The 15,946-nt window shown below is 38.6% G+C and overlaps 1 protein-coding gene across 17 annotated transcripts in view; it reads right to left on the reverse strand.

Annotated features, from left to right (window-relative positions):
- Positions 1-15,946, reverse strand: part of MIA2 (MIA SH3 domain ER export factor 2) — a 115,402-nt gene that overhangs the window by 51,633 nt on the left and 47,823 nt on the right. For 9 of the 17 annotated variants that reach the window (XM_033188200.1, XM_033188197.1, XM_033188192.1 and 6 more), the window contains 4 exons: positions 8,073-8,150; positions 5,802-5,912; positions 5,118-5,189; positions 4,175-4,279 (listed from right to left, as the gene is read on the reverse strand). In XM_033188200.1, the coding sequence (XP_033044091.1) occupies positions 4,175-4,279; positions 5,118-5,189; positions 5,802-5,912; positions 8,073-8,150 (366 nt within the window). Of the gene's footprint in view, positions 1-4,174; positions 4,280-5,117; positions 5,190-5,801; positions 5,913-6,473; positions 6,501-8,072; positions 8,151-15,946 lie in introns of all 17 variants that reach the window. The other 8 variants (XM_033188189.1, XM_033188193.1, XM_033188191.1 and 5 more) reach the window with 1 other exon arrangement.

Raw genomic sequence — 15,946 nt, forward strand, 5'->3', positions numbered from 1 at the left:
ACAAATCAAATATAACACAAATGAAATTTAAAGACAACTAGAAAGGAATTCTTTTTTTTTTTTTTAGAGGCAGGGTCTCATTCTCTCATTTAAACTGGACCACAATCTTAACTACTGGGCTCAAGATATTCTCTCACCTCAGCTTCCCAAGCAACTAGACTACAAGCACATGTCACCATACTCTGCTAATTTTTTTATTTTTATTTTTTGTAGAATCAGGGTCTTGCTATGTTGCCCAGACTGATCTTGAACTCCTGGCCTCAAGTGATCCTCCCACCTGGACCTTCCAAATCACTGGGATTACAGGTATGACCCACTGCACCCCACCAAGAAAGAATTCTCGTTAACATTTGTAGCAGAAGGTTAATAACCTTAGCATGCAAAGAGCTCTTAGACCTCAATAAGAAAAACAGGCAAAGAAAAAAAAAGACTGAGCAGGCGATTCACAAAAGAAATGGCTCATATATATGAAAAAGTCTAAATGTATTCAGTGTTCGAAACTATGTTCTACCAAACAGTAATTATTGGATTTCTCTGCAAAACTAAGGCTTCATTAGCATATTTCCTAACACATGAAAAGTAACCCTTTTCTATGTATATATAACAGAATCAGATGATACAGGTAAAAACAAATGAGAATTCAGGAAACAATTCACATTTGGTGATTAGGTCATCTCTCATGAGTCAGTAAAGAGACTTGAGTACACAGTATGCAGTATTAAAACATGAGAGAAGGAGTGCATTAGAACATGGCATCAGTGAATAGTTTGTTTCAAGAACTTTGATTATTACAAGGGAGTTAGATGAAAGCAGTTGTAAAGAGTAAGACTGATCTAGGTGAAATATTTTCCAAGGTGGAAAAGGTAACTGTTGATCATAACATGGCAAATTTAACACGGGGTTTACCACCACTTTCTACTCAAATCTACTAAAATGGCAGAAAACAGATTTTTTTTTTCAAAGGCATAAACCCATAAGGAAAAAAGAATAGGAGATGAGACAAAAGATAACTGTGGAAGTAGAAAATGGAAAGAGACAGAAGTGTGATAAAAAGACTCAACCTACTAGAGAGAACTACAATCTAAGCCAGAATGTAGGAACACCCAAAAGTAGGCTGATTTGATATACCCCAGAAAGGCTCATGATTTGAAGGCACAAATAGTAGGGAAAATAAACAGGATTGGAAAAAAGGAGGATTGGCCAAAAGTCTGTATAAAAAGCAGTTGGAAAGCCTCCCATGACATAGATATATATACACATTCTTATTCTCTCATTCATTCTCTATCTCTGTCTCTTAAACACACACACACACACACACACACACACACAGACATACAAAACCCTACACGGTTATTCTTTGGAGAGGTGGAACCTGAGACTCTGGGACATCTATCCAGGTGAAGATGGAAATAACATACTGAAAACATAAAAGTACTGAGAGGAAACTGACTTACTGAACAGTCAGACACCAGCACTCTTTACCTGACTGAGTTGCAAGACTGTTGGCAAACAGGCTTACACCTCCCAAATGGGAAATGTGGAGGACTCATCCCCGTGCAAATGGTCGTCAGATACCAACAACTGAGAATCCTCCAATTAGAAATACCCTAACCTGGCCAGGTGCGGTGGTTCCTGCCTGTAATCCCAGCACTTTGGGAGGCTGAGGCAGGCAGATCACTTGAGGTCAAGAGTTCAAGACCAACCTGGCCAACATGGTGAAACCCCATCTCTACCAAAAACACAAAAATTAGCCAGATGTGGTGGTGCATGCCTGTAATCCCAGCTACTTGGGAGGCTGAGGCAGGAGAATCACTTGAACCCGGGCAGCAGAGGTTACAGTGAGCCGAGATAGCGCCCTGAACTCCAGACTGGGTAACAAAGTGAGACTCTGTCTCAAAAAAAAAAAAAAGAAAAAAAAAAGAAAAGAAATACTCTAACCATGGCCAGGTGTGGTGGCTCAAGCCTGTAATCCCAGCACTTTGGGAGGCCGAGACAGGCAGATCACAAGGTCAGGAGATCGAGACCATCCTGGCTAACACGGTGAAACCCCGTCTCTACTAAAAAATACAAAAAAACTAGCTGGGCGAGGTGGCGGGCACCTGTAGTCCCAGCTACTCAGGAGGCTGAGGCAGGAGAATGGTGTAAATCTGGGAGGCAGAGCTTGCAGTGAGCCAAGATCTGGCCACTGCACTCCAGTCTGGGCGACAGAGCGAGACCCCGTCTCAAAAAAAAAAAAAAAAAAAAAGAAATAAAGAAATACTCTAACCAGAATATCCTATAGAAAAGCTTGCGAACAGCCGGGTGCAGTGGCTCACGCCTGTAATCTCAGCACTTTGGGAGGCCGAGGCAAGTGGATCACTTGAGGTCAGGAGTTCAAGACCAGCCTGGCCAACATGGTGAAACCCCATCTCTACTAAAAATACAAAAAATTAGCCGGGCGTGATGGCAGACACTTATAATCCCAGCTTGGGAGGCTGAGGCAGGAGAATCACTTGAACCCAGGAGGTGGAGGTTGCAGTGAGCCAAGATCACTCCAGCCTGATCAACAAGGCGAGACTCCGTCTCAAAAACAAAAAAACAACAAAAAGAAAAGAAAAGAAAACCCCGCCAGTAGCCAGGCACGGTGGCTCGCACCTGTAATCCTAGCACTCAGGGAGGCCAGGGCGGGTGGATCATGAGGTCAAGAGATGTGTAATGATCTGTAATTTCAGAGAAGAGGAAACAATAAAAAGACATTAAAAGCTTCTAGGGAGGAAAAAAGCAGATTACCAAAAATGTCCAATTATCTGAACAGCTTCTGACTTATTAAAAGCAATACTGGAAAGTCAAGACAATGGAGTGACAGTGTCAAAATTCTGAGGAAAAAAAATATGCCCACCCAGAATATTTTCAACCAAAATATCAACAAGTATGAGAAACAAGACATTTCCAGGCATGTAAGTTCTAAAAAAATTATTTCCTATACCTCTTCCTCAGAAAGTTAACCAAAAGAATTAACCACAAAAGAGCTTAGATATGGGAAATAGAAGATCTAACACAGGAGAAAGACAAGAGGAATCTTTAGGATGGGGGTGAAGTGAAATCTCAGGACACAGAACAGAACACACACCTACAGAATAAGTTCTTATTAAACCAAGAGAGGCCCGAGAAAAAAACTGCTTCAAGAAAAAGAAAACGAAATTAACAGATTAAACAAAGCATTTGAAGGCATGAATAAGATACCTGTATCTCTAGAAGACAGCGTACAGATGAATCAGGTAAGTATACAAGAAACAAAACAATTATTAACTCTAAGGAAAATATTGAATAAGACAGAATATGTAATAAGAACAAACTACGAGGCCAGGCGCAGTGGCTCATGCCTGTAATCCTAGCACTTTTGGAGGCCGAGGCGGGCGGATCATGATGTCAACAGATCGAGACCATCCTGGTCAACATGGTGAAACCCTGTCTCCACTAAAAATACAAAAATTAGCTGGGCATGGAGGCGCGCGCCTGTATGCGCGCCTGTAGTCCCAGCTACTCAGGAGGCTGAGGCAGGAGAATTGCTTGAACCTGGGAGGCAGAGGTTGCAATGAGCCAAGATCACACAACTGCACTCCAGGCTGGCAACAGAGTGAGACCCCGTCTTAAAAAAAAAAAAACAACAACAACAAACCAATGTGGCTCTGGTGTGAGTAATACTTGGATAATTATAATAACTTAATCACTGAAAAATTTTCCCATTGAAAAGTTACAATTATATTGGCAAAGCAGAAGAAGAAATATACCTGGGAGTATCTATGTATGTGGGTGAGAAACAGGGCAAATGCCACCTCCTCATGTGATCTGCCGCCAGAACTGCTTCTATCTTTAGGTCCCAGATCTATAACTTCAATAATCCTCACTCACATTCTCTGTACCCCTTCAGTCTGGTTTTAAGTTGGTTATGATTACCAAAATGCTAAATGCCCTGGCTTACTTTCCCTGCCCTGGAGGTAGAGGCTGCCAAAAGTATACACTTTGGTATACTATACAAAAGAGACAGACACTGAAATATGTAAGGGAGACTGTCCCACTCTCATGCTCTCAAGGAAAAGCCTACACTTGTCCCTAGCACAGGTCAGTCATGAGGATGCCAAGACTATTTATAATTAGATATTCACAAGTTGAAGAGTCCCTACAGAGCACAAACCTGTTTCTCACTTTCCTGCAGTTGAGAATTTTCATTCAAAGCATCTTTTATTGCTATCTTCAGTCGTTCTTCATTCATTTGAAATATCCTGAAGGTCATTTTGGTCTAAGTAAAACAAAAAATATCAAGTTTGTAACAATTAATTTAATACACATCTTTACACATACTCCCTAGAACACAGAATTAAACAAAGGCAAAACCATGCCAATATTAACAGCAGAGGCAGCATGGTGTAGCAGAAAAAAGGCTTGCCTAGAATTGGGGTCTAGTCCTGCCTCTCCCACTAACTTGCTATGATGTGACCTTGAACAAACCTCTTGTAACTTTCTATGTACTGTGCAGCAAATTTTGATAACTATTTGTTCTGTCTCCCCTACTAAAATTTAAGCTTCCTGGGGACTTTTCTGTCTATTAATGTTAAGTGTCAAGCAACCAGTCCTCAATATATAGTAACAGCTCAACAAACACTTATCCATTGAAAAGATGAACTTTTCTGAAGTACTTCATATAAAAAATACAAGCTGGGTGTGGTGGCTCATGCCTGTAATCCCAGCACTTTGGGAGGCCAAGGTGGGCTGATCACTTGAGCTCAGGAGTTCAAGACCAGCCTGGCCAACATGGCAAAACCCCGCCTCTACTAAAAATACAAAACTTAGCCGGGTGTGGTGGCGCATGCCTGTAATCCCAGCTACTCAGGAGGCTAAGGCAGGAGAATTGCTTGAACCCAGGAGGTGGAGGTTGCAGTGAGCCAAGATCATGCCACTGTACTCCAGCCTGGGCAACACAGCCATGCTTATTCATATAGGTAGTATTTAAAAAAAATAATAATACATACCTGGGATCCCCTATATCTCAAATTCTACTATTGTATCTTCTTAATTTAAAAAAATTAAATTAAAATGATTTTCAAAAGCAACAGACCTACTAGACTAATTCAACTTACTTCAGCTACTTGTGATTTGAGGGATTTTGACTCATCTTCTAGAGACTGTATCCTTTTAGAAATATCCGCCATCTAGAAAGACAGTATCAGGCAATAAATATTTACTAAACTCTAGTTCCAAAATGCCATAAATATTAGATATACTGTTAACCTAACAATTTTGCTCCATAAGCGACAGCTCAAATTAAGAAACCTTCTCAGTTTATTTAGCCATATGCTTAAAGGGATTTTATATGAACATTACATAACTATATCTCATATCAACTTTAATATTTCATAACATTTAAGTTATATAGGCTCAAGATAAGTCCACTAACATGTTTTACTAAATAATCTCATATACATCAAGATTTTCATTAAGATAGGTTTTTTAAAAGAAAAAGTTATATTAATATACATGTTAATTACAAATATACACTATGTACATGATTATTCAGTTTTTATTTACATGAGCTACTTGCATAGTACATATAGAAATTGTCTATGAAAATATGCAAGAAATTTAACACAGTAACATCTAAGGGGAAGTGAAAAGAGTGGATCTAGAAAATTCTGCTCCCTACAACCTTCTGTATTCTTTACATTTTTTACAAAAATGTAATACTTTAACCAGTATCATATTAATTTTGTAAAGCTCAGTTACTTTCTTTTTCTTATATTCTCCCTCAAATAAAAAAGCCTTACCAATTCATCTTGTTCAGAATGTTTAGATTTCTCTTCTTTTAATTCTTTTTCTAGACAGAGTATTTCATCCTCAAGTTCAGACTTGGACCTGTTCAGCTTTTCACAGGTTGCCTAAGAGAGAAAGCGAACTTTATAAAACAGATACAAGAATTTTTCATTAGAGAAAATCAGATAAACATAATCAAAAATATGTACTGTAAGTTAAATAACTTTCATTTATATATTTGCTCATTTTTATAATATCAAAGTAACAGCAACTGTAGCAGTGGTCAGCAAACTTCTGTAAAGACCCAGGGAATAAATATTTTAGGTTCATAGGCCATGCAGTCTTTGTGGCAATTACTCAACTATGCCATTGTAGTGAGAAACAAAAGCAATACCTAAATGAATGAGCATAGCTGTGTTCCAATACAATATTTTATTTTAAAAAGTGGCCCACTATGCACAGTTTGCCAACCTCCGCTTAAAAACATTATAAAGAAAAAAATGAGAAATAAAGCTAATTTAATATAATTAAAGGCATGACATAAAAAATCAACTAAAAAACCATCAATGCTGCTTCATGATAATATTCCACATGGAATTAAGACCTATTTTCTATGATCTTTTTAATTTAAAATGATTAGTTATTGGATTATTCCAACTGGATTTTAAATACTATAATAAACATACCTCTGATATTTGTGATCCTTCAACAAACTTGTTAAAGAAAAATAAACCAAAAGATTCAAAGATTTTAATGCAGGCCAAAATAAAAGCAGAACAAACACATACTATATTACAGTGATTTAAAAACTTGTTTATACATATTACCCCAAATTTGACTATTTCATTGTAGGAATTCCCTGACCTGAATCAAAATTACTCTTTTAGTTTGATTTTATCTACAGATTCAGCTATCATATTTTTTAAATTGCATTACATTATAGTTTGAATTCAATTATGATTACTATTAATGAAAATACCATGCTAAAAAATTACTAAAATTGAAGATGTTCCAAAATATTGAATGCAGCTAAAAATTCAGCCAATTTTACTCCTATAATAATTCATTACCTTGAAAATAAATTGGTGTGTAATATTTTATCCTCGATATTATGAAGCTTGAGTAAATGTCTTTGCTACCTACTTTTTGCTCTTCTGTTAGCATGCCAAATGCCTTCTAAAATTCTTTTATCAAACTAATAAATTACTACTGGGAGAGTAGTTAAGACAGAGGGTCAGCAAATAAAATATAATTTCAACAACTTCTTGAAGACACTAATAGACAACAAGTGAAGAAAATATCAAGAAACTTATTTGGAATCCAATTTATAACTTCCTTTGGACTCTACCAGAAAATTCTGAATCATAACACATAAGAGTTTCTGATGATTACGGACAGCAGTGACTGAGAACTACCACACTGTACTGGACACTTATCAAAGGTACAAGGTCTACTGTTTTCTCTTTTAATATTTGCAGATGCAGGAGTCCTCTGCTAACCTTTGTCACTACTCTGCTTTTTACAGCACGTCCATATCTAAACAGTAGTAAGGCATTCCCATCACTTACCCTAATCTGTCTTAGTTTAGCTAAATTACAAATTACCATACTTTCCTTCCTTAAAATTAACCAAATGACACTTGGCTCAGGAAAGCCTCCTTTAAGCATTATCTTCCCAGACTCCTTATTCAGTGACATCATGTTGGTAGCTCGAAACTGGCCACGGTGGAAGTATTCATACTACAGAACTCAGCAAATGGCTACAAATAAGGCTGCTTTTTTAAAAATAGTTGTTAAACATTTACCAATGGACCATTATTTATAACATAAGCCTCTGGCCTAATTCTAGTTAGCTCTTAATATCCTCAAGATGAAAGTAAAGGCAAATACTGTCATAATTTACGTAAGTTCTTGTTGCCAACTATTCCTAAGTTTATAAAAATGAATCTTATTTCTCCTTTCTAGAGCAAACTGAGTCAAAAAAGGAATGATCACCTTAATATGTTTCCCAGGAATGATAGAATGAAGTTTCTCTATAGCTCCTGATTCCTTGACCATAAACATGCCTGACTCAAAACAAGTTAGCAACAAAAGCTCAAATTTTTATAATATTTTATGCTACCTACTATTGTCCCATTTCCTATATTAATTTTCTTCTTTAAGTTTTAACATCCAGAGATTCTCTTTCACATTTCTTTCAAACAGTTTTCAGACGACACATTTTTAAAGTTTTTGTTATTTAGCATTTTTCCCCCAGCTTTTAAATTATAGCATTTGATTTTTTACCTCCAAACTTTGTGCTTCTGTTGCCTCCTTCTCAAAACTGGCATCCTTTAAAGATGACTCTACTTCATAGCCTTCATACTGAAACAAAGCAAAGCACAAGTAAAAACTCTACCAATTTTATTCTAAATCTTGTCTGGATAGATGCCTAAGAAGCAGACAGAATCCATTTCCACATGTACATTAAGTTTACTTGGATTTACTTAGCTTTAAGTTTTTCAAATCTGACCACTATAACAATGCCAGAGCAGCTAACACATCACAGACCACTAGCTCAGGCAACAAATGTCAGAACTTCACCTGTAAGAGTAAAGTCTGCTTCTCAGAGAACATAGGACTATAACTCATATTAGCATCTTTTACTAAAAATGAGGTAAAAATTCTAATGGTAAGATTGTACTAAAGATTATCCAAAGATTTACTCAAAGAGTGTATTTTTATGTAAGCTATCTAATTATGGCCACAACAAATAAATCCTTTCTTTAAGCCTATTCATTCAAGAGAAATTTATAGTAACTGACCATCAAAACTTTTCACTTTTAATTCATACCATACAACAAATATAGCAAGTGGGGAATATAAAAATCTGTAAAAGGTAGGGAACAGCCATCAAAAAATGAAAAGAACAATAAAAGATATAATGCTATAACATTTGGCAAAATGCACTTCAATTATTAAAAAAAAAAAAGTGATTAAATTGAAGACTAGGTTGTTCTGGACCCACCTTTCTGGCAAGAACAAGAAAAGCTTGATGAAAATACTAAAAAAAAAAAAAAAAAAAAACAGTATCTGTCTGAAAGTCTCAGAAAGCTATCAAAACAGTGAGAATTTGTGAGAGAAGTGGGAATCCCCAGAAAAGCAAGTCTAGTATTTGGCATGTCTATTCCTCCTAGAAGAAGAGGCTGATGGGCTAAGAAACTCAGCAGAGATTTCAGAAGAATCAAAAGTGAGAAAAAAAACTTGGGAGTTCAAGACCTGCCAACTCAGATGAACCCTGTCTTGGCTAAACAATGACCTGTCCAAAGATATTCTACCCCAGAACGTCCAGGTGTGATAAAGAATCTTAAGATGGAAAGAGCATCCAGAATTATTTTGGTGGGCCCAACATAATGCCAGGGGTCCTTATAAGGAGGAGGCAAGAGGACCAAACTTAGAAAAGAATGATATGATATAAAGATAGAAGCAGAAATTGGGGTGATGTAGTTATGAGACGAGGAATGTTGGTAGACTCCATATAAGAGACAAAACACAGATTCTATCCTAGAACATTGCATAAAGAAACAGACTTGCTGCTATCTTAATTTCTGCCCCTAAGATTGGTTTTAAGGCTGGGTATGGTAGCTCATGTCTGTAATCCCAGCACTTTGGGAGGCCGAGGGGGGAGGGTTACTTCAGGCCAAGAGTTCAAGGCCAGCCTAGGAAACATAGTGAGATCCCATCTCTACAACGAAATAATTTTTAAAAGATTAGTTCTAGATCTCTGACCTTCAAAATTGTAAAAGAATAAATGTGTGTTGTTTTACACCACTAGGTTTGCAGTAATTTGTTACAGCAGCAAAAGGAAATTCATATCCTTACCAAGTAAAACTGGTACCTTGGATGGGCGCAGTGGCTCACATCTGTAATCCTAGCACTTTGGGAGCCTGGATCACATGGATCATGAGATCAGGAGTTCAAAACCAGCCTAGCCAACATGGTTAAACTCTGTCTCTACTAAAAATACAAAAATTAGCTGGGCGTGGTGATGTGTGCTTATAATCCCAGCTATTCGGGAGGCTGAGGCACAAGAATCACTTGAGCCCAGGAAGCGGAAGTTGCAGTGAGCCAAGATCATGCCACTGCACTCCAGCCTGAGTGACACAGCAAGACTGTCTCAAAAAACAAAGAAGACAAAAAAAGAAAAAAAACCTGCCGACCTTATAACAAAGTCGAAACAAAAAACAGACTAATCCTCTGAACTGAGGCCCAGCTTCCAAATATCTCCATCTGTTATTAAAGTAATCTGACTTCCCAACAAAGAAAAGCCCAGGAAGAGATGGCTTCATGGCTGAATTTTACCAAATTTTCAAAGTAGAATTATTACCAATACTTCTTAAACTCTTCCAAGAAAAACAACAGGAGGGAATATTTCGTAACACATTTTGAGTCCAGCATCACCGTGATACCTAAGCCAGACCAAGAAACCACAAAAAATAAATAAACAAACAAACCTATAGGTCAATATATCTGATAAACACTGATGCAAAAATCCTAAATAAAATATCAGCAAATTGAAATCAACAATACATCAAAAAGATTATGCATTGTGATCAAGTGGGATGTATCCCTGGCATGCAAAGCCAGTTTAATATATGCAAATGAGCCAGGCACAGTGGCTCACGCCTGTAATCCCAGCACTTTGGGAGGCCGAGGCAGGCGGATCACAAGGTCAGGAGTTCCAGACCATCCTGACCAACATGGTGAAACCCTGTCTCTACTAAAAAACACAAAAATTAGCCAAGCACCTGTAGTCCTAGCTACTCAGGTGGCTGAGGCCAAAGAATCACTTGAACCCGGGAGGCAGAGGTTGCAGTGAGCTGAGATCGCGCCATTCCACTCCAGCCTGGGCGACAGAGTGACTCTGTCTCAAAAAAAATAAAAATAAAAAAAATATATAAATCAATTAATGTGATACATCACATTCACAGACTGAAAGACAAAAACCACATGATCATACCAACTGACACAAAAAAAAAATTCAACAAAGTTCAACATCCATTTTTTTCTTCTTTTGAGAGATAGGTTCTCACTATGTTGCCCAGGTTGGACTTGAATTCCTGGGCTCAAGCCACCCTCCCACCTCAGGCTCCCAAGTAGGTGGGACTATAGGCACACACCCTCACGTCCAGCCCAACATCATTTCTTGATTAAAAAAACTCTTACTAGTTTAAATACAGAAACAAAGTTCCAGCCAGGTATGGTGGCTCATACCTGTAATCCCAACACTTTAGGAAGTCTAAGGAGTCTGAGACCAGCCTGGGCAACATGGCAAAACCCCATCTCTACCAAAATACACAAATTAGCCAGGCTTGGTGTTGCACACACCTCTAGTCCTAGCTACTCTAGCGAGGCTAAGGTGGGAGAATCACTTGACCCCAGGAAGTTGAGGCTGCAGTGAGCCATGAGCATGCCACTGCACTCCATCCTGGGCAACAAAGTGAGACCTTGTCTCAAAAAACTAAATAATAGTGGCTCATGCCTGTAATCCCAGCACTTTGGGAGGCCGAGGCAGGCAGATCACAAGGTCAGGAGATCAAAACCATGCTGGCCAACATGGTGAAACCCCATCTCAACGAAAATACAAAAAATCAGCCAGGTGTAGTGGGGCACACCTGTAGTCCCAACTACTCAGGAGGCTGAAGTAGAATTGCTTGAACCCAGGAGGCAGAGTTGCAGTGAGCTGAGATCACGCCACTGCACTCCAGTCTGGTGAAAGAGCAAGACTCCATCTCAAAATAAATAAATAAATAAATAATAATAAAATTTTTAAAATAATGAAAAAAATAAACAGAAATAAAGCTCCTCAACATAACAAAAGCCATTTATGAAAACCTTACAGCAAATATCATCATCAGTGGGGAGAGACTGAAACCTTTTTCACTAAGATCTGGTACAAAGCAAGGATGCCCACAATCAACACTTCTATTCAAAACAGTACTGGAAGGGCTGGGTGCCGTGGCTCACACCTGTAATCCCAGCACTTTGGGAGGCTGAGATGAGCGGATCACTTGAGCCCCAGAGTTTGAGACCAACCTGGGCAACTTGGCCAAAAACCATCTCTACAAAAAAAACACAAAAAATTAACTGAGTGTGGTGGCGCACGCCTGTAGTCCCAGCTACTTGGGAGGCTAAGGTGGGAGAAACACCTGAACCTGGAAGGCTGAGGCTGCAGTGAGCCATGACCATGCCACTGCACTCCAGCCTGGGCAACAGAGTGAGACCTTGTCTCAAAAAACAAAAACAAAATAGCACTGGAAGTACTATCAAGAGCAATTAGACAAGAAAAAGAAATAAAAGGCCTGGTACAGTGGCTCATGCCTATAATCCCAACACTTTGGGAGGCCAAGGTGGGCAGATCACTTGAGGTCAGGAGTTCAAGACCAGCCTGTCCAACATGGTGAAACCCTGTCTTTACCAAAAAATACAAAAAAAAAAAAAAAAAGAAAATAGCCAGGCATGGTGGTGCACACCTGCAATCCCAGCAATTTGGGAGGCTGAGGTGGGAGAATCACTTGAACCCAAGAGGTAGAGGTTGCAGTGAGCTGAGATCACACTGCTGCACTCCAGCCCGGGCAACAGAGTGAGACCCTGTCTCAGAAAAAAAAAAAAACAGAAGGAAAGAAGGAAGAGAAGGATAAAAGATGTCCAAATAGAAAAGTAAAATTATCTGTTTGCCGATGACACGATCCTAAATGCAGAAAACCCAAAAGATGTCATCAAAAATACAGATCTAATAACTGAATTCAGTAAAGATGCAGGATATAATATCAAAACAAAACTATGTCATTTCTATACACAAATAGCCTAGCCGAAAAAGAAACCTAGAAAACAATCCTATTTACACAGCATCAAAAAAATAAAATAAAATAGGAACAAATTCAACCAAGGAGGTGAAAGATCTACACACTGAAAAGTATAAAACATTGATGAAAGAAATTGAAGAGCACACAAAGAAATGGAAAGACAGCCAAAATCTCAATGGCATTCTTCACAGAAATTTGTTTAATCTAAATTTAATATGGAATAGCAAAAGATCCCAAAGAGTCAAAGCAATTCTGAGAAAAACAGAGTTGGCAGCATCAGACTAACTGATTTTAAATTATATTCCAAAGCTGTAGTAATAAAAACAGTGTGGTACCAGTATAAAAACAAATACACAGACCAGTGGAACAGAACAGAGAGCCCAGAAATAAATCCAAATAGATACGGTCAAATTTTCAAGAGGGCACCAAGAATACACAATGCAGAAAGAATAGTCTCTTCAACAAATGGAACTGAGAAAACTGGATTTCACATGCAAAAGAATGAAATTGAAGTCTTATTTTATACAATACATAGAAATCAATTCAAAGTGGACAAAAGACCTAAACATAAAACCTGAAACTACAAAACTCCTAGAAGAAAACACAGGGAAAAAGGTCCCTGACACTGGCCTTGGCAATAATTTATTGAATATCACATCAAAAACTTAGGCTACAAAAGCAAAAAATAAGTGAACAGGACTATATCAAACTAAAAAGCTTTTGCACAGCAAAAGAAACAATAAAATGAAAGTTCCTTTGAGGTGAAGCTGCAAGGTAAACAAAATTAAAATATACATAAGTAAACACAATAAAAAGGCAACCTACAGACTGAGAAAAAATATATCAGATAAGGGGTTAATATTCAATATTTGAAAAGACCTCACACAACTCAACAGCAAGCAAACATATAATCTGATTAAAAAAACAGGCAAAGGGCCGGGCGCAGTGGCTCAAGCCTGTAATCCCAGCACTTTGGGAGGCCGAGACGGGCGGATCACGAGGTCAGGAGATCAAGACCATCCTGGCTAACACTGTGAAAGCCCGTCTCTACTAAAAAAATACAAAAAAACTAGCCGGGCGAGATGGCGGGCGCCTGTAGTCCCAGCTACTCGGGAGGCTGAGGCAGGAGAATGGTGTGAACCTAGGGAGGCGGAGCTTGCAGTGAGCTGAGATCCGGCCACTGCACTCCAGCCCGGGTGACAGAGCGAGACTCCGTCTCAAAAAAAAAAAAAAAAAAAAAACAGGCAAAGGACTTAGATACTTAGATAGATATTTCTCTGAAGATGACATAAAAATGGCCAACAGTATATGAAATGGTGTTCAACACCACAAATCATCAAGGAAATGCAAATCAAAACCACAATGAGATATTACCTTATATCTGTTAGAATAGCTATTAGCAAAAAGACAAGTGAGACAACAAATATTTGTGAAGTTATGGAGAAAAGGGAACCCTCATACAACAAAACCCCAAGACGCAAGTTTACCTATGTAACAAATCTGCACTTGTACCCCTGAACTGAAAATAAAAGTTACAAAAAAAAAAAAAAAGACAGAACCTTTTTTCTAGACAAGAAAAGAGAAAGGCATAGAGCAGGTCCTTTGTCCTTTGAATTACATTGTTTTCTTCAACATTGTTTCTCGCTCTGTCGCCCGGACTGGAGTGCAGTGGCCGGATCTCAGCTCAATGCAAGCTCCGCCTCCCGGGTTTACGCCATTCTCCTGCCTCAGCCTCCCGAGTAGCTGGGACTACAGGCGCCCGCCGCCTCGCCCGGCTAGTTTTTGTATTTTTAGTAGAGACGGGGTTTCACCGTGTTCGCCAGGATGGTCTCGATCTCCTGACCTCGTGATCCGCCCGTCTCGGCCTCCCAAAGTGCTGGGATTACAGGCTTGAGCCACCGTGCCCGGCCAACATTGTTTCATTATAACATTGATAAGGGGGAAAAAACTGAGTTCAGTATATACATTGTTTCACTGAAAGTCAATTTTCAAGAAACTACCAAGGACATTGAGGGCTTGCTGTACACTATTGGCAGGGATGTAGATTGGTAAGGTCATTATAGAAAATAGTATGGAGACTCCTAAAGAAATTTAAAATAGAGCTACTATAGCCAGCAAACCTTCTTCCAGATATTTATCCGAAAAAAATGAAATTGGCACCTTGTACAGATAGCTGCACGCCCATGTTCACTGCAGCATTATTCACAGTAGCCAATATGGAGACAACCTAGGTATCCATCAATGAACAAACGAATAAAGAAACTGTGGTATATATTTACAATGGAATATTATTCAGCCATAAAAAGGAGATCCTGCCATTTGTTACAACATGGATGGACCTAGAAGGCATTCTGCTAAGTAAAATAAGCCATACATAGAAAGAAAAATATTGCATGATCTCACTTACATGCGGAATTTTTGTAAAGGTCAAATATATAGAGATAGAGAATAAAACAGTGGTTAGCAGTGTTGGGTGGGAGGGAGGAAACAGAGACATGTAGGTCAAAATACACAAAGTAGAAAATATGGCCGGGCACGTTGGCTCACGCTTGTAATCCCAACACTTCGGGAGGCTGAGGTGAGAGGATCATTGAGCCCAGGAGTTTGAGACTGTCCTGGGCAACACAGGGAGACCCCATCTCTACAAGAAATTTAAAAATCAGGCAAACATGTATCATGTGCCTGTAGCCGCAGCTACTCAGGAGTCTGAGGTGGGAGGATTACTTGAGCCCAGGAGATAGAGGCTGCAATGAGCCAAGATCATGCCACTGCACCCCAGCCTGGGTGACAGAATGAGATCCTGTTTCAACAAAAGAAAAGAAAACATGTGGGATGAACAAGTTAAAAGATATCAACTGAGTTCCATAGTTAATAATAGTGTATTGCATTCAGGATTTTTGTTAAATGAGTACATTACAGCTGCCCTTGGGGGGTGGGTGGGCAGGGAATGCGTAACTATGAGAGATAAAGAATACGTTAATTTGTTTCACTATAGTAACCATTTTACTATATATGTATCTCAACATGTTTATACCTTAAATATATACAATAAAACTTATTTTACAAAAAAAACTCAAAGTTAACTGAAATGTCTATACCTTAAATATATACAATAAAATGTATTTTACAAAAAAGAAACTCAAATAAATAGTTATCTAAAATTTCTAACGTCCCTAGCCCAGCTGCCTATGAAAAGCAATAGTAAATCCTCACTGAAGAGAGATGACAGCACTCACAGCTTCAAAATTATCTCTGCAATTTTTATTATATTATCACTGACAGCTGATATAAAATAAACCTGGCATTCAAGAGGAC

The sequence above is a fragment of the Trachypithecus francoisi genome, unplaced genomic scaffold (genome assembly GCF_009764315.1).
Source record: "Trachypithecus francoisi isolate TF-2019V2 unplaced genomic scaffold, Tfra_2.0 Lachesis_group3, whole genome shotgun sequence".
NCBI classification, from domain to species: Eukaryota; Metazoa; Chordata; class Mammalia; order Primates; family Cercopithecidae; genus Trachypithecus; species Trachypithecus francoisi.